The sequence below is a fragment of the Asterias rubens genome, chromosome 19 (genome assembly GCF_902459465.1).
Source record: "Asterias rubens chromosome 19, eAstRub1.3, whole genome shotgun sequence".
Lineage (NCBI taxonomy): Eukaryota > Metazoa > Echinodermata > Asteroidea > Forcipulatida > Asteriidae > Asterias > Asterias rubens.
Genome location: NC_047080.1, coordinates 3,423,431 through 3,442,787, shown reverse-complemented (window position 1 = coordinate 3,442,787; position 19,357 = coordinate 3,423,431). Strand labels below are relative to the sequence as shown.

At 39.1% G+C, this 19,357-nt stretch overlaps 1 protein-coding gene across 3 annotated transcripts in view; it reads right to left on the bottom strand.

Moving 5' to 3' along the window:
* Positions 1-19,357, bottom strand: part of LOC117302997 (target of rapamycin complex 2 subunit MAPKAP1-like) — a 54,218-nt gene that overhangs the window by 13,260 nt on the left and 21,601 nt on the right. For all 3 annotated transcript variants that reach the window (XM_033787022.1, XM_033787020.1, XM_033787021.1), the window contains exons 3-7: positions 16,143-16,313; positions 10,893-11,047; positions 10,403-10,575; positions 9,934-10,122; positions 2,143-2,252 (exon numbers count right to left, since the gene is read on the bottom strand). In XM_033787022.1, the coding sequence (XP_033642913.1) occupies positions 2,143-2,252; positions 9,934-10,122; positions 10,403-10,575; positions 10,893-11,047; positions 16,143-16,313 (798 nt within the window). The remainder of the gene's footprint in view (positions 1-2,142; positions 2,253-9,933; positions 10,123-10,402; positions 10,576-10,892; positions 11,048-16,142; positions 16,314-19,357) is intronic.

The following is a 19,357-nucleotide window of genomic DNA, read 5'->3' as shown; positions in this document are numbered from 1 at the left end:
TGCAGATTATTCTTCCTGTGTGGACATAAACCGCTCCAGATTTTCTGCAACATCTCAAAAACGCTACCACCTTTTTCACAGGTTGAAGGTATGTTTGAATCCTCTTTTGTATATAGAGACATCAACTTATTAATTTGTTGTTTCAACTTAAACTGACTGCATTATCAACCACCCAAAACAACACTATAGTTGGTGGCAAGGAAACAATATCATCTGCTTTGTCTGCCATTTTAAAAACCACTCACCAACACCTCAGAAGTACAATCGCCTATATAGTTGCTAACATTTGCTAAACTGTTTGGCGAACGTGCGGTAATATTGGGCAACATTTGCGCACGTGGAACACACCCTGATAGCTCAAGAAATACTTGACACTATCGACCATAAAAAAAAACCAATCTTGAGATCTGCATATTGGTGTGTGTAATACAAATATTGTCTGTAGTTGTTTCTGCGTTGATGATGATTTGGCATCTATCATGAGAGTATATAGGAGACCGTGTAGAGAGACTTGGGTAGTCTCGTTCTATCAGACTCAAGATGGATGTAGTCTAGAGTTAGTGATGATGATGATGATGATGATGATGATGTAAAGTCATAGTCATACACATTCCCTACACTTTACATCAGCCGAACCCCCCCCCCCCTCCCCAATACTGACATATCATAAACAAACACAAACTAGAAGCAGTGTGTCGCCTGGACTAATCCCGATTGAAACAGGCTTGCATTTCTCTGCAGACAGGGTGCACTTTACCATGGCCTACGCTAGTATTTACACGTAGTTACCAAACTATACAGTTTGAATATTATCGGTATTTTATATACACACCGGCCCCCTGTTGGGAGTTTTCATTGATTTCCAGTGTAATAATTCACCAGATTCGGTCAACCAGGGATGACATAAGTAGACTTAACAAACAACTTTGTCAAATTGAACACACACACACACACATACAAGAAATCCAAGTCATGTTTCACCACTAACCTTACCACTAGACCACTATCACCACAGTATATCAAGAAAACAGAGAGAGGGAGAAGAGAGTGGGGGGGAAAGAAAAGCTTTGGGTTGTGACACATTGATTGATCACGACTAGTCATTTAGATGCCATAACGGTGTTTGCGTCGCACTAATTGCACACACTATTGATTGCGGACGGCTCCACGCTTACCGTTTGCCTTTCTCTTCAGCGCTCATGTTAGGATGATTGCCTTGCGAGTTTATGATGTCAGAAAATTTTCAGACTTTTGGACAGGATGCGGCGACGACAAGAGTGGGTAAAGTTGAAACGCGATAATTGGAATCACAACTCATTGCTCTTTCGGTGGGGTTCAACATTTGGCATTTTGTTGAAAATGTCACTTAGTGCATTTTGTAGTTCAGAGGAAAAAGAATACCCATTGAAACCAATCTGCCATTGCAAGCCCAAAGTTTTATGGGTGCTAAAAATATCAAAAGGATAAAAAATAACTAGGGAAAGTGTCAAAACAAGTGGTTTAGTTCTGTCAACATTGAAATAATTGACTCAAACAATGGTGTGTAATAGAGTATATCGGGTGTTTAGTGAGTTTGAGCACTCAGTGTCTAGGCCTTATTTCTCAGAACTGCATACACTGCATACAAGTGTTTTCATAAAAGTTTTCCTGAAGAAAGACTGTTGTCCTCTTTTGTTAAAGGTCCGCGGTTGAACTCACACCCACCCTGACTTACGTATCCGGTATGATTGTGGGGTCCTGCTATTATTTTTCCAGTATTCCCTTTTCTAAAGAAATTCTCTGTAGGGTATCACTAAAACACAGAAAACCTTGTGGGTAGCATTGTTCTATTATTAAAAGTACCCCGTAAGATTAGCTGTGTAAGGGCACACCTCCCGATTCTAATAGACCACTGACACATCATAGTTTAACCAAAATGCATCCTCATTTTTCAATATCATCTTCATATGATGACCTCTTTCTCCCATGCACCTCACTGATACACATCTCACTCTCACCCCAACTCTTACAACACTCCAGTAATTTTAACCCAACCCCTAATTGCTCCGGGCTTCCACCACAAACTACGAACACACAAAACAAAAAGATCATTTGGATGCACGGTAATCAGGACTATCAGTCACACAAATCAGAGAGGCTTACCTGCAGTCGGTATTACGCCTTTTCGTTTGCGTAATGCGCGCACCAGGATCTCCCGTAACGTGGTGTTAAGGTTGTCAACGGCCACTTTGGATTCACCGTCGGAGGATTTTCTGTTGAGGAGGGGGAAAACAAGGCAGAGGTGGGGATTAGTAGGAGATGGCGACAGACAGCTGGACAAAAAATACCAAATCGGAATATTATACTTCTGGGTTTTTTTTCCTGTAAGAGCATAGAATCTTCAGTGTTGAACTTGAGGAGGTACCTTTTTTTTCTTTTTTTAAAATAAATATTCTATAGGTGTGCACAACAATTTGAGCAAGTTTGGCAACAATACCAAATCAGATTATTAGAGTTTCTGTTTTTTTGCCATTCTGAGTTGTAGCTATGATTCAGGAGAGCATATAATCTCCAATATTGATATTGAGCAGATACCTACACAGTGGTGAACAAGTTTTTTTAATTATACATCTATAGGTGCGCATGATAATTAGAGAAAGGCTCAATAGTATTTTGTTATACCACATTGCGGAAAGACATCACTAAGCTGAGGGGTGGTAACACTTGGTACTAAGTTGAGGGTTGGTTCTTAGTCTTAAGTTGATGCCTGGTAAGACTTAGTCCTAAGTTGAGGGTTGGTAAGATTAATTCTTAAGTTGAGGGATCGTAAGACTTAGTCTTAAGTTGATGCCTGGTAAGACTTAGTCCTAAGTTGAGGGTTGGTAAGATTTAGTCCTAAGAAGAGAGATGGTAAGACGTAGTCCTAAGCTAGAAAGATTGTCAGACTAAGTCTTAAGTTGATTGATTATAAGACTTGGTCTCAACCTGAAGGATGATAATACTTAGTTCTTATAAGTAAAGGATGCTGAGACTTAGTCCTGGTCTATAACAGAAGTTCTTATTATAATCCATGCTTAGACTTGGTCCTAAGTTTAGGGATTGTAAGACTTAGTTCTCCGCTTAGGGGATGAAAAGGTCCTAAGCTCAGAGATTGCAAGAATTGATCATAAACTCAAGGGTGGTGAGACTCGGTGATAAACCAAGGGACAGTAAAAACCTCATCATAACCTAGGTTAGTAACAGCCCAAGAAGTTATTACATCTGACAACTCATCATATTTGAGGAAATGTGAAATGTGTGTGTATTCCTAAACAGATTATTAGTTGATGATCAATTTCCATGTTAAAAAATCATGGCATCAAACTGCATTTCCATTTTCCCAAGTTGAGGCCACACCAAAACGTCTCTCTGCTATTTTCAGCTATTGGGCAAAAAATAGATATTGCGTTTCCTTTAATTTGTGTCATGCCTGAAGCATATTTAGTTTAAAAGGCAGTGGACACTATTGGTAATTGTCAAAGACCAGTCTTCTCACTAGGTGTATCTCAACATATGCATAAAATAACCAACCTGTGGAAATTTGAGCTCAATCGATCGTCGAAGTTGCGAGATAATAATGAAAGAAAAAAACACCCTTGTCACACGAAGTTGTGTGCGTTTAGATGGTTGATTTCGAGACCTCAAGTTCTAAATCTGAGGTCTCGAAATCAAATTCGTGGAAAATTACTTCTTTCTCGAAAACTATGGCACTTCAGAGGGAGCCGTTTCTCACAAAGTTTTTTTACCATCGACCTCTCCCCATTACTCGTGACCAAGTAAGTTTTTATGCTGATAATTATTTTGAGTAATTACCAATAGTGTCCACTGCCTTTAACAAACATTGCAATACCGTGACTTTGTGTCACTATAAAAAGTCTCTCAATTCCCTTCTGTTTGACTGGTACATGTATGTGCAAACTGCAACAATAATAATAAAATCAAACACTTATTAAGGTCACCTCAGACAAATTTCCAACATAAGAATCTTTTACTTTGGATTCAATTACATGAATCAAAGTATATGGTATTGAATTTTTAATAGTTATCCTACAGTGGAAGGTGCTTAGTAACTAAGTAGGCCAAGGGTATGAATGTAGTTGAGGAGCCAAGGTGATACATTGCAATGACACCAACAAGGAGTTCATAATGTGTTCTGTTCAAACAGAAGTGATTACAAAAAATATTCATGACACAACGTCTCTGGGTCAAATGAGGACACGAGACAAAGAGGTCAAATCCCAGTATGTTACTTTGATTAACCCCATTGTTCCAGTCTCCATTACACCTGTTGCATCTCATTAATTCCAAATAAACACAAGTTCTTGAAAAATTCAGTAGAATCTACCTAGACTGCTGACGGCAATGAGGACACTGCCTCCAGCACCACCACTACAAACATGACCTGTGCATGTTTGTACCAAACTAGAACTCTCAATCAGAACGAAAAGAAAACACAAAAATAAGGTCGTAAGACGATTCTTTAACTTCTCCTCAACTCCAAATGCACACAAGTTCCCTTCAAAGAAAGTCCGCAGATTCTATCCCGACTGCGGAACACCAACCACTACAAACCTGACCTGTGCAGGTTTGTACCAAACCAAAGTCCCCAATCAGACCAAAATGAAAACACAAAATCAAGGTCGTTAGACAATTCTTTAACTTCTCCTTTACTCCAAATACACACAAGTTCCCTTCAAAAAAAGTCCGCAGATTCTATCCCGACTGCGGAACACCAACCACTACAAACCTGACCTATGCATGTTTGTACCAAACCAGAACCCCCCAATCAGACCAAAAAGAAAACACAAAAATAAGGTCGTAAGACAAAGATTTTTTCCCGGCAAGGCAAGAGACCCTTGTCCGTTAATTAAAACAGAGAGAGGTCAATCTATGGTGGGCTGTACTATGAGAATTCAGGTCAGGATATATATGATTCAGTGTGTTTTGTTTCCCCCCTCCGGTGAATCACCCATCAGTGGGCGGAGCTTGGAAGGAGGGAGCGCTCTGTGTCAATAACCTTTATGGTTGTCCCACTCATGGTTAAAACATTCTGTGTCCTGCAAACATTTGCCGATGAATGCATTGTAAGAATTACATGCTCACGGATTGAATTCATGGACGGAGAGTTACAAAGGTTGTTTCTAAATTAATATAATGGATGTATGTGGAGGCACAGGAATAGCCCAGACCAATCTAAAAAAGATTACTTCAGAGTGTATAGCAAGCCTTCAACATTCCTTGTAAACTTTTAATCCTACTTGTCCTGTTTAAGGGGCAGGTAAAAACTGTTTCCATTTTGGGCCCAACTCCTTGAGCGTGAGATTCAAAATCAAGTACATGTACATGTGTAAGGACAAGTACTAGGTAAAAGTTCAAAACCAAGAAAGGGTCAAGAACCAGGTATAAGTTCCAAATGATGATATAGAGTGCAAGTTGAGTATGAAAGTTCACTCAGTCATGTACTCTTAAAGAGTGCATAGACACACGATTCGAAATAGACAATAACAAATGTATTTTTACATGATGACTAAACAATGCCCTTCCTACATCATTGGTGAGGTATGAAAAGACATTGAGATCGGAAAGAGGAACAAGTTTATTGTTCCATCCCTTGCGGCAAGACGTGATGGGTAGTCTTTCCATCCGGCAATGCCTTCCTGCCAACATCTCCCACCGCCTCAGCTATCCATGCCAAGGAACTATCGCTTCCAACTCATCAAACAATTACAAATTGTTTTTGTACATGGTCCTATTAGAAACCACGGCTGTGGCTTCTGCTTGGGCTCTGTCGTGTCTCTCTGTTTGAACCCCCGTACCGAAGGCACACATTTTCAAACCAAATGACATAGCCTAAAGAAATCTCCAGCCCAGAGCCTAAGTCAGAGCCTATGCTGAAGCATAAGCCAGATCTCTGGGCTAGTTAGTGAGATTCTGGGCTTTATAAAGAACCTGATTCCTGAAGTTGTGTTTAACTCAAACCTTCTTCCTCCTTCAGACTACTGAACCAATTTGGTAACAAACTTTTATCTCAAAATGTCTCGAATGCGCGAGGGACAGAACCTGTAAGCTCGAAAAGTTCACATTTTCTTTGAAAGAACTAAAGGAAAGCGAGAGATGCCATATTTCTGAAAGTGTTAGATATGTGTTTTACATTACTTGTATAGCATATGAGCATGGGGTGTATTTTTATAGCAGTATTTGATTTGATTATTGGGTGCAAGGACCTCTGAGACCTCTACGTTAACATGAATCCTATGTTTTGAGTGTTGCTTCACAGTAAACTAAAATCGGCTACAGTTTTTTTTCTGGCAAAAAAAAAGTCCCCGCTGGAAGGGGGATGGCCTAGATTACCTCCCATTCATCACCCGACCTTTAAATAATAAGAGCGCAATGCACTGATACAACCTTTCAACTTCCATGACACGTCCGCTCCGGCTTGTGATCGTAGGATGAAGTAGTTAGGAGCCAGCGCCGGAGGGTAGGGAAGGAGAGGGCATATATACCCCCGGGCTACCGTTGAGGGACCCCCCGAGTGAGAACAGGTTAGGTGGCGTACTGGAAGCAGGGAGGTGGTGTGGGCCAGGAAACACAGCCACATCTCAAGCTGTATATAGCCGGAGCGTGGCCGCAGGGAAAGGATACTAGTTTCTATCGGGGAAGGGATCTGGAGGGGGAGATTAAGAAGCTGTTGAAAGAGAGTCCGGTTGGTTGAAGGAAAAAAAAAGTGCAACAAGCTTCAAGTTCATCAGCAGAAGGGGGTGGATTTCTCTCTCTACTTTTGCCACGGGGCAATGGGTTGTAAATTTAGTGACAAAAGTGGCGGCATGAAATTGAGGCTTGAGTATAGAGTAGATACACAAGGGATACTTAGCTATTACCATTATATTCAGCTGCTTTTGTTTTAATTCATACAGCCCTAAGATGCAGGTATTGGTTCTTTTTTTCCAAAGTTTGTTGATAACTATAGCAAAGGATTTTTCTCTGTGTTTGATGTAGACATACATGGACAAACAGGTCCATAGAAAGAGTGACTTCTAAAGTTCCAACTATCCTTAAAAAAACCCAACTCAAATCTAACAAATATAGCAAGGAGGAGCAACAGCTGAATGTTACACTACAAGTACATTCCCTTTAACTTGCTGTTTGACTTCCCAATAGTGAACCCTTAACAATCCAGACAAATCAGCCCTTTGCACATGTATGGTGGTGTGTCCAAAGAGATAAAGACAATTCAGTAATGAGACTCGGAACTGGCCTGGATAAAGAATGAGAAAAAAGGGTTTTTCAGATTTATGGCACATCTTCAGACGTGCGAAAGTGGAGGAGTATACGTTCATACATGTCTCTGATTAGGAACCCCCCCCCCCCCACCCTGTTCTTGTCTTGAACCCCACAACAGGTGATGTCCTCCCCTCAGTGCCAATCACAACTAGGGTGTAAATAGAGTGGGACACTCTAATACCATGCCAAGACTTGAGGTAATTAAACGGCGCTTCAAGCTCATCACAAGAACAAAATAAATATCGGCATCGGAAGGGGGGAGGGCTAGCCTCGGACAAACTAGGATTTGTGTGCAACCGCTAAACCCCCGCGCTCGAAGCTCTCTCTTTTTTTCTTTCTTCCCTCCCTCCTTCTAAGTAGGTGGTCATAAGATATCTAGCAAAGAAGGCTTTTCCTTTTTTTGTTTTTTAAGGGAAGGGATATCTGACCAAACGAAACAGACTTATTCATGGCATGACAAAGTTGTCACAAGAAATTAATCAGTAGGTGTTCGGCTGATGCAGCCGGGAGCATTCCTTTGCGCCACTTTGCTCTGGAAATCTGAAGATGAATTTATGTTACTTGACACTTTAATGGACACGCATGTATTAAGGGCAGTTCTTTTTATCCCATAGTTTACGTAGGTGGGAAATAAAGGTATTAAGAAATTATACCGCTCCATTATTTGTCCTCAAAATAGATATTCACGTTAGTAGTTCTTGGGAATAATTGTTCAGCATGGCGCTCGACTTGATGATAATAAAAAAAAATAAAGTAAGCACGTTGTGTATTTAAAGGCACTTTGTAACCAGGGTTTAATTTCATTTTTTTAACAAAAAAAAGGTAGCGAAGAACAACAAAACTATGTTTACCAAAATAAGGTTAACACCATGTCATGTGTACTTGAGGAAGTATGTTGAAATGCTGGCATTTCAACCTTTTTGTAGCACCGGGAGTTCTAGATTACACATTACTAGATTATGCAGACAGCAAAACTTTGAAATTCAGACAAAAGTCTGAAGCTTCTCATTCAATTCAATTCACTTTATTTCCAAATCCAAACAAATAAACAAAACAATTAGCAGTGAATAAAGAACTATGTTTAGTTTATAACCAAAATAATGTTACCAGCTTACACACCATGTCATGTGTACTTGAGGAAGTATGTTGAAATGCTGGCATGTCAACCTTTTCGTAGCACCAGGAGTTCTAGTTTACAGATTACTAGATTATGCAGACAGAAAAACTTTGAAATTCAGACAAAAAGTCTGAAGCTTCTCATTCCTCTTTGATGACAGAGCAATCTCAGTATAAGAGAACATTATGTATGTATGTATTTGTTTTTGACACTGGCCGAATAAATAATAATAATAATAATAATAACAACAGTTCCCACAAACTGGATCATGAAATAAATAATAAATCAACTCCTCATTACGCAAAAAGTATCAGCATTAAATGTAACACCAGAAGCAATTACATGTAAAACAGACTCATTTCAAAAATTCAATACATCTTCAGGGAAATCTCTTCTGGCACTTTTGAAAAAAATCCTGCAAATCTTGTGAAATCTGATCCCATGCACAGTGCATACACAAAATAACCTTATAGTTGGCAATCATTACTTTAAAACTGAAATTTTGTATTCAGTGTTTTTTGTTTTATGTAGATGACTGAGAGACAAAAGTTCAATTAAATCAGTTGACTCCATAAAAACCTCAGACAGTTTCGCCACCCCTACTATGGAAAGTATGTCACGTGAAGGTGTTTAAATTTGTGATATAAACTAGGCTATAGAAGTACTAATTTTGCTTCATCCCATGTACACCAAGTGTGTTAGCACTTAGTACTTTACCAAGCTCAGTGGAGAAAAAAATAATAGTACAAAAATCCTGATGCAAATTTACACCTATTAAAACAACTAGAAGTCTTTAAACATAGGCTAGGCGCAAAAGCTTTAGTCATGGCTTTAGTTTACAGGTAATACAATAAGTATACCGCTTTGTACACCTATAAGTGCGAAATGGAGCATGAGACCATAACAAGAACTTAAAACTTAAAACATACTTTGAGTAGATTCACCAAAAATTGTTACGCTTCTTTATTTCTGTATTTATGAATGGGAATAAAAGTGGTGACTCGGTATTGTGTGTTCGTTTAAAACCTTGCACTTCACCTTCAGCTCGGAACTTTATATTCAACGGCCACGACCCGGCTGGTTGAATGACAGCTTAGCTAGCTATCTCTTTATCTTTCTTATCTAATCCTTAAATTTGTTCGCTCTGTGAAAATGTTCTTTGGGGATGTGTCCTATATTTCCATCTGTCCATCAGAAAAATGTCCTTTAAAAGCAGGAATGTGGGCTAAATAAACCTTCTAAATAATTTAGAATTTTTTAATTTATGTTTATGGGGGGGGGGGGGTAAACAAATTGACTAAAGCAGGAATTGAACCTGAAACCTCTGGATTAGCGTCCCGGCACTCTACCAACTGCCAATCTAATGCTCAATGGTGACGATCTTCCTATTTTGTCAATATCTTTGTTTGGGGTGCTAGTCAGAAGCCATCCAACCTGTACCGGTAACTGTCGTATATAGCAGAATTAACAAATGAAAAGAAATGAAATACTAGCATTTAATATAGTCTGGTACTCACATATTGATGACACATCCCTCTGGCTTGGATTCCTCACTGTTGTCATCCTCGGGCATGTCTAAGGGTACCAGAGCCAGCGTATTGAAACCAAACTTAGAGAAGGCTTCCCTGTTATCCAGAGCTGGAAAGTCTGTATCTACTTCACCATCTTCCTCTGCGATCATCAGGCAATATGATTCCACGTTCTCTCTGCAATACAATATTTATAATAATAATAATAATAATAATAATAATAATAATAATAATAATAATAATAATAATAATAATAATAATAATAATAATACTTTTAACACTTAAAGGCAATTTACACGTTTAGTAATTACTAAAAATAATTATTAGCATCAAAACTTACTTGGTAACAAGTAACGGAGAGCTGTTGATAATATCACACATTGTGAAAAATGACTCCCTCTGAACTTGAAGTAATGTAGTTGTTGAGAAATTTGTCGAGCAAAGAGGCGGTACTTACCTTAGCTTTGGCTGGTACCCATCGTTGGTGTAGTGCCAGCATATCAGACCAATGAGGTCCAGCACCTTGGCATTACCCATAATGTAAATAGTCAGTGGAAACTCACGGGCGTCCCCTTCACACATTGCTAAGTAGATATCAATCTTCTTAATATTTGAGCCTCCAGAATGAGCCTGGAAGTTGAGAAATTTTGAAAAAAGAAAAGGTTTGCTTTCAGCCTTTGTATGTGCCATCATAGACCACTGATGTTCTGTTTTGTGGATAGAAATGGCATTGTGAATGTAGTACTACACGCAGGCCTGATACTTCATGGGGGCAGGGAAGGCTCTGGGCATTGCCTTGGTGCCCTTGAAATGCTCCAGTAGAAATTTACAATTTCCTCTCCCCTTATCAAGGAGAAAATGCATTGGTGCCCTCGCCCTTTTTCGCATTTTGGAAAAGAAAGCATTCTTCCCCTGTGGGAGTAGCTTAAAGTTTAACAATTCCTCACCTTGCCATCAAACTTTGAATACTCAGAAAAGGGATTGTTGGCTTGATTTGGATTCTGCTCCAGCTGTGCCGACAGAATCGATCGACGCCGATCAGAGAGGTCTACCCTCTTCCTCAGGAATTTCTTTTTGGAGAACAACTCGTCAAGGTCTTCCTCTGTAACCCAGGAACGAGAAATAAAAAAACATTAAAGATAGATATTCAAAATGTTTACTAGCCAGAATTGTTCTAATAACACCAGCACAGTTTAAAGGCAGTGTACACTACTCAATTGTTATCATAAAACCGTTCTTGATTTCGAGTAATGGGGAGAGGTTGATAGTATAATACATTGTGAGAAATGGCTCCCTCTGAAGTGGAGTAGTTTTCGAAAAGAAGTTATGTTCCACCAATTTGATTTCGAGACCTCAAGGTTAGAATTTGAGGTCTCGAAATCATGCATCTGAAAGCACACAACTTCGTGTGACAAGTTTTTTCTTTTCTATCATAGTTATCTCGCTACACCGGCGACCAACACAAGTTTGATTGAAAGTTCTGAATAAGCCTTTTTGAGTTACACTTGAAGGTTGTCTGGTACCTTGCCTTGTTGGGTCACAAACTAATGTTCCATTCAAATAATACTAGTCTTTTCTGGAGTAAACAGGAGTTACCGTTCTAAGCTTAAAAGTTTTTAAGTTTTTAGTGACTCAAAAAGAGTCTTAGGACTAGTCCTAAGCTTGGACTATCTTTGTGAATTTGACCCCAGACTAGGTAATCAATGGTGATGTTTTGTGAACAGACAAGGGGCTTTTCAAAATAATTGGCTTTGTCTGCGGCTTTAGGCTCCGTTTGATGTTGGAAACACAGTGCAAAATGTCACTGCTCCAAAATTGATGACAGAGCCCAAGCCAGAGCCGCAGCCCAAGCCGAGCATTGCAAGTGGCCCAGCTAGCTGACACAGGTGGTCCGTATGCAACAGAGTTCTTCTTGATTAAATGGCAAGGATAAATATTCTTTAATGAGAACAGATATTCCTGAGATTAAGCCGAGAAGAGAAAGATAGATAGAGACAGACAGACAGAGCGAGAGAGAGAAATTAGCTGTATTAGAGATTACAACTGCCCTAAGTAGTCAGAGAGTTATCAAGGGAAAAGAGGAGACAATTACAGGTGGGAGGAACGGAGAAAATTAATCAGATACTTATAGGGCCTTGAGACTCTGATGACATCTTGAAGATGCCCTGAATCATGGTCCTTGGTAGATGAGACAGACATTGTTCAAATCAGATGTGATTCTTATTATTGTGTTGTATGAAAAGAATGAATTAATATCAATGGGCTCAGGAAATGTGAGGTGATAAATGCTCAATCAAGATGATTAAATCGCAGGATTGTAACCATGATTATGAAAAGAAACAAATTTACCAACAATGGAGGGAAATATGGAGGTGATAAAAGTACAATCAAGATTATTAAAATCTCGGGATTGCAACAAGATTATGAAAAGAATGAATAAACACAAATGGAGGGAAATATGGAGGTGATAAAAGTACAACCAAGATGATTAAAGCTAAGGATTGTAACACGATTATGACAAGTCTAGTCACACAAGCTTGGGATATTGCTGCTGTATTCCAATGATAATATTGAAAGTAATACTTTAATTGGGAAGTGAGAAGCTTCTTGTAGGCAGATGAAAAAGCTTGCTGACCAGTTGAAAACATCGAGACTAGTAAAACAAATGGGCGAATGAATATAGGCTTGTGTAGATCAGCGAAAAGGCTCAAACTTCTGATAAAAAAGTTTTAAAGATCTTGCAGACCAGTGAAAAAGCTTGCTGACCAGTTAAAAACATACAGACTTGTAAAACAAATTCAAATTGATCAGTGAATAGACTTGTAGATCAGTGTAAAGGCTCAAAAATCTTGAAGTCTAGTTGAAATTCTTGCAGACTTGCAGACCAGTGAATCTTGCAGACCAGTGAAAAATCTAGCAGACCAGTGAAAATCTTGCAGACCAGTGAAAAATCTTGTAGACCAGTTAAAAACATACAGACTTGTAAAACAAATTGACCAGTGAATTACATAAGGCTTGCAGATCAGTGAAAAGGCTCAAAAATCTTTCAGACTAGTGGAAAATCTTGCAGACCAGTAAAAAATCTTGCAGACCAGTGAACAATCTTGTAGACCAGTTAAAAACATATGGACTTGTAAAACAAATTGACCAGTGAATAGGCTTGCAGATCAGTGCAAAGGCTAAAAAATCTTGCAGACCAGTGAAAAATCTTGCAAACCAGTAAAAAATCTTGCAGACTAGTGAAACAGGAAGTTAACTGTTCTAATCTCACTGTATAATTAAATGAAACACCCAACACAAATTGACTGAACATAAGGGGGGAAATGCAAAGATATAGTAACGTGTGAAGAGGAGACTGATACATCTGAAAAGTCTAATAAAATTACTTCGCAAAAAACATACCCTTCTTGATTATGAAACTCAGAAATATCATAAATGCTATTTCACAGGTGCAACACCACTTGAAGGCATAATTTCTAACCCACCCTTTCCAAAACAACTTTTCTACTCGATACTACGTGAGTTTGCCCACAAAGCCTTGGCAAGGCGTGACTCGGAGTCTCATTAAAGACCCGTACACCTGCTGATCGGGCTAATTAGCAGCCGTGCCAATCAGCAGGAAATGGATAAAAACAATAGCGGTCTGGAGGTCGGCAGTCACAACTACAAAATGGTTCACCCTCGGTAATTGGCACCTACTTCTGTTACGGGTGAGGGCCTTTATACACAAAAACACTGTCAACAATAGTACCTCACTTTGTCAGTCACTTCACAAACCAGCAAAACTGAATGTGGGGACAAATTTATGTTGTTATGTTATTCTAATTTCAGTTAAAAGTTTAAATTTGACAAAGTTATAAGCTTGGCCGAGTTACAAATTATATTTTATTATTTATATGCACTACGTAATCACTACGAAATTTCCACAGAGCGCCCTCTTTAGTTTTCACCTGTATTGTTCTTGTAATCTTACTTGTTATACGTGTAAGATGCATCCCTCTGCAGCCACTTAAGATTACACAGAGTCTATTCTGTCTTAGTTATAAATGTTGTACATACTCTCACTATATCTGTAAATGTTCATGTTAGTCCATTTGTGTTTTTTTTTGTCTGGGTATACCTACCACAAGCTTTGGCTTATCTGATAATGCCCCCATTTCCAATTCTCCTCAATGTTCTTTGTTGTAATAAGTTGTTTATTTTGAGTCTCTGTTGGAATGGAAATAAATGTCCTGAAATGGAAATGAAATGATCTCATAATCGCATGACAGGTTGTGGTTTTCTCAACCCACGTCTCTCAACTGTTTGGTCCTCACTCAAGCTGAAACAGTCATTGCTAATAAATTAGTTGTACTCGTCGGCATTCTTACATACTAGATGTTGGTCATGGTTCGGGACGACTGTATTCTATAGAGTATAATCTAGTTAATTTTGACATCAGTAAACCATGTCTGGTATGGTCGATTAACTGATTAAGAATTCAGCAGGGAAATCATTGATGAACTTGATTGCGATGTAGAAACTCTACACAGCCTGATGCCTATTCAGACTTGTTAACACCTCTATGTTATAACTACACACTGCCAAAACAGTCTCAAACGGCCCAAAATAGAGAGGTTTTTCAGACCTGGAATTACACACAAACCCCAGAGGCCTTGGACTAAACACCATACACTCAGTTGCACCTGGTCTTGGCCTAGGTGCCCCAAAATTTCCTGTTGACTTCAAGATTTTCTAAGATTGTAAAATGACAATGGCCTTGCCCTTTCAACAGTGAAAATTCATGCCTGTTTTCCCCCCTCTAATTTAAAGAGTTAATGTAGCAGCCAAATTTCATAAAGCTGCCCTGAAGTAAAGCTTTATCAAGTTTGTATCTGGTCAATATATAATGGGGTGTTGGTGGGGTTCCAAACCCTACAGGAATTTTGTGGGATTCTACATCCTTTGAATCGGCTCAGTAGGATGAAAAGTGCTGTAGCGTAACTTCATTCCTCCCCAACTTTTTGCTTAGCAAGTACACATTCTACTTGGCAGCTTTATCAAGTTTTTTCCTGGTCAGCGACGATAAGAATCTTGAGTAAGGGCACATAATCCTTGGCTTATGGTCTGTCACCCTGACACCCACAGCTTGTGCTTAATGTCTCAAGTTGTACCTCCTTAACTTGAATTATTAACGACACATAGAATGACTATAGCCTTCATTTAACCTTGCCCCACATTGCATGAGCCGACTTGCACGAAACATCAATGTTTTGATGGATTGAAATATGCATTGGGAAACAGAATATTAATTTTGGTTGTACCCATAATACACACCAATGTGTTTTATAGCACTGTATGCTCAGTACTTTCCAGAGCTCTGTGGCATATCAATTACTCGGGTGGGATTTGAACCCACGACCTTTGAAAATCTAGAGCAGTGTCTTACCAACTATTGTTCTTACTCAAACAATGTTTTGGTCATCATTTACTTTTAACTTAATAATCACATCAGGGTTTTTACGATAGGAGTAGGTTCAGACCATGCCACCGTGATTACAAATTCAGTGAGCTTGTACTTGTGCTAAAATGTTGTTAGCATAATATCTCACTAACTAATAAGCCCAGAGCAAAACAAATCAATTTTCAAGGGTTCGATACGATCCCTGAAGTTTAAAAAAAAAAAAATCTGAGAGGTCAAAGGAAATTCTTGTTTGGTTTGACATGGAATGACCCACATTCAAAGACATTTTCTTGTGGGCAAGATGTTTCAAGACCTGATCAAGATCATATGAGAAATTCAGAACACTTGTCTCCCAATTCCCCCCAAAAAAAAGAACTTTCATGTGGGATTGTATAAAATCGCATACTCAATTCAGACTGCGACGTAGTCACAATAAATGGAAGGAATTGCACAAGCTATCCGAGTTTCCATTGTTTTTGGTTTGCGAGTGTTGGGATCAGGCATACATGACATGTTTGTATTATGTACAATCTGTACACAAATAAACTTTTTTTGACCTGCTTTTGGCTAAATAATCAGTTCACGTTGGTCACTATGTTCATTGACTGTTTCCCACTTGATTTTAGCTTTTAAACAGTGTCATATCTCTGAATTGTTTTATTAGAGAGTTATAATTCCATTTATTTTCAAGGTGAAAAAATCTGGTGATGTTCCTTCTGATCTAGAAATTTTAAAGTAAAAATAAAAAACTCACCGGGAAACTCCATATATGCTTCTCCCTTCCACTGAATACGTTTGCATTTCTTCTGCGCCATGCGGTCGCTGCGTAGTTTCTCCAAGCGGACGGCCGTGTTGGATCGCTGACGGAATCCATACTCCGAACTTGCCTCGATCTCATAAGATTCACCAAAAATGTCCAGATCTTCTGTTATGGGCCAAGAGTATAGAAACAAAGACAGAGATTTCATTTAAAAGTAGTGACAAGAATAACAGCGCTGGACATTATGGCCAGTATTTGCCATATTTGTTACTCATGACATAGTGACAGTGAGCTTACTAAGTAGTACTTACATGTAGGTTATTCCTTAAAGGCAGTGGACACTATTGGTAATTAATCAAAAAAATTGGTCCCATAACAACTGACTTGGTAACAAACAATGAAGAGCTGTCTCAACCAAATAGTAGAAGACATCTGACCTGAAGCCTTTTATATTCTCTTGCAACTTTGATGACCAATTGAGCATCAAAGTGTCATAACTGGGATTAGAGCCCACACTCTGCTGCTGACAACACCAGAGCTTGGGTCCAGTGGACTAGCCCGCTTGGCCACGACATGCCACAAATGGTGTTAAGGCGCCTTGAAGAGGCCTACTTTGGGTGGCTGAAAAAGTGCATAATAAATCAATAATATTGTTACTACAGTCGTATACAGTAACATTAAAATTTGACAAGTCTTTTTCTTCCGACAGGACAGAAAACACGTTGAGTGTGGCACTTCAGTCTGATTTCACGGACTATAAATAGTTCCATGTTATCAAGTATTCATAGACATTGGTGCCAGTTCCCAAAATATTGTCTTTGAGTCGATAACTCACACTTGATGTCCCATTTTCTGGTAACGGACCTTTCATGTTCAGACGAATTCAACATTGGCTTTAATGGTGTCTAGATAGTGGCATTTAATGATGCAGTACAAATACATAGAAAATGTTGTAATCTGTGAGTATGATATATGGCACATTAAGCTAGAGACTTTCTGTCAAATGTGGGATTGAATGCTGTATGTTCCTGTTATGTGTGCAATGTTAAAGAGCAGGCGCATTGAAAATATAACTGTTTCATAGACAAAGTATCAAGAAAAGAACAGTTGATTAGATTTTAAGGTGAAAGCTCAATGATTATAAAGTTTAGGCCACTAACAATCCTTCGGAGAAATATCATTTGCTACACGTATTCACCATTGCCTATTTGGATTGCCGACTGTTTCTTTAACATTGTGCTGCACAAGTGGTTAATACTTGTGTTATATACATCCACATTTATATGTTTGAAACAATTGTATGATTTCAAGAACCAAAGGTACATGTACGCTTTGCCTACAAAAACTTGTTTTGTAGTTTTATTTTCACTGTAAATATCTTGTAAAATTCCCTTTAAAAATAAGAAACCCATAGCTGAACCACATATGAAGCTGGCTGAACATAAACATCCAGTAATAGTTAATCTGCAAAAGCTTCATTCTAAAAGTCCCAACATAATTTTTTTTTTTTAGAGGACACATCAAAACCATAAAGGCAGTAATACTGTTAGTTTGCTTTTTTTCCCTTCTTCTTGTTTAGTGTGTGTATACATTGCAAAACCGAACCAATAGCACAAAGAAAATAAATCCTCTGGAGAAACCAATTTTCTCTCCGGCCCCGTGGATTTTCCTCGTGGGAGGAATAAAAATACACAAACTGATCGGATGGGAGAAAGCTAACACTGTCAGGGACACGTGCACTTCACGCGGACGGGCACGAGCAATTTGCCAAACGAAGACGTTATTATTAAGACAAAGAAAATTGTCTCTGCTGGAAACACACGCTCCCTTGCAAGCAGTTCATTTCCCATTGTGTAAACAGACTTTCACCTCCGTAGCTTACCAATCAGGCTGATTTCCTCCGCAAATTAACACCGCCATCCAAACAAACCAGGGACACTGACGTTTTTTTTTTTTTTATCGTCTTCTTCTCTCCTTCACTTCTCCCTTTTTTTTATACATCTAAACCTTAGGATGAGTTCCCTCCCAAGATTGCACGGCCATGGCCCGGGCAGGTTCCAGAGTACACAAAGCCAGCGATCTGCCCAGCCAAATCATTTTGTCGCGCAAACATTTGGCCAGGCCTATCGATTACCTCTATCTCTGGTGAGACATCGCCATGTCTCCGTTTGTGTAATGAGGAGTCATCTACAAACAAATTTTCTATGACCCGGCTCAGGTGTAATTCGTCTCACTTGATGTGTCACCCATGTCGCACTGCTAATGCATATTGCACCAAATTGCACCCCCGATCAGAACCGCTAGAATGCCAAAGAGACATCATAAGTTTCAAGAAGGGGGAAATTAAACAGTTGCCTCTCTGGGATGGGTTGGGGAAGACGTGCAAGAGGGGGTAGGGGGTCAAGCATTCTCATCTTCTATGGTATTTTTTATCTTACAACTTCACACAAACATTCATTGACAAATATCCCCCCTCAAAAAGGCTTCCAAACAAAAATCAATTGGGAAGCCTCCAGGACTAATCCTGAAAATTTATAAGCTCAAATTTTGAGAAAAGAAACAAAACATTTTCACAACAAATGCAAAGAAGGCCAGAGAAATGTCCAGACTTCTAGACAGAAATCATGCCCTTCATGCAGCTTTATGGACTTTGTGTCCTTAGTGTCAAGAGCTTTTGGTTTATTTGGTATAAACCGTTTCACCTAAAGGTTTGATCTCTTTCCCGCTTTCCTCGCACATGTACTTCCCCCACCATCACATATTCTAACACACTTTTTGACTCTAGTGATGGAGAGGGATGTTTCTATTAATTATTTATGCCAGGAATTTGATTTGCACTCTCTGAAAAAAAAGTTCCCCTAGCCTCACCCAGCTAAGTGGTTACAATTTTGAAAACATGCAGTGCGGGATGACCTGAAAATAAGTTAGGACCGTCGGATGGTGGGCCAAATTATGTAAGACAAGACCCCAAATCAGATTTCAATACTATGACTGATGAGAGGGCCGCTTAAGGGCAAGCTGCAGGAAATGAAAGAGAATGAGAGTGATGGAATAAAACGCCAGATAAAGCCCCTTAAGATACTATAAAAGAGGCTGAAATAGCGATTTGATTAATAAACCCTGCTAGATGAACCAACCGGCACACTCTACATCCTGTGAAAATCATATTAAATACCATAATTTGGCTGAATTCGCTGCGTGCCCTACAG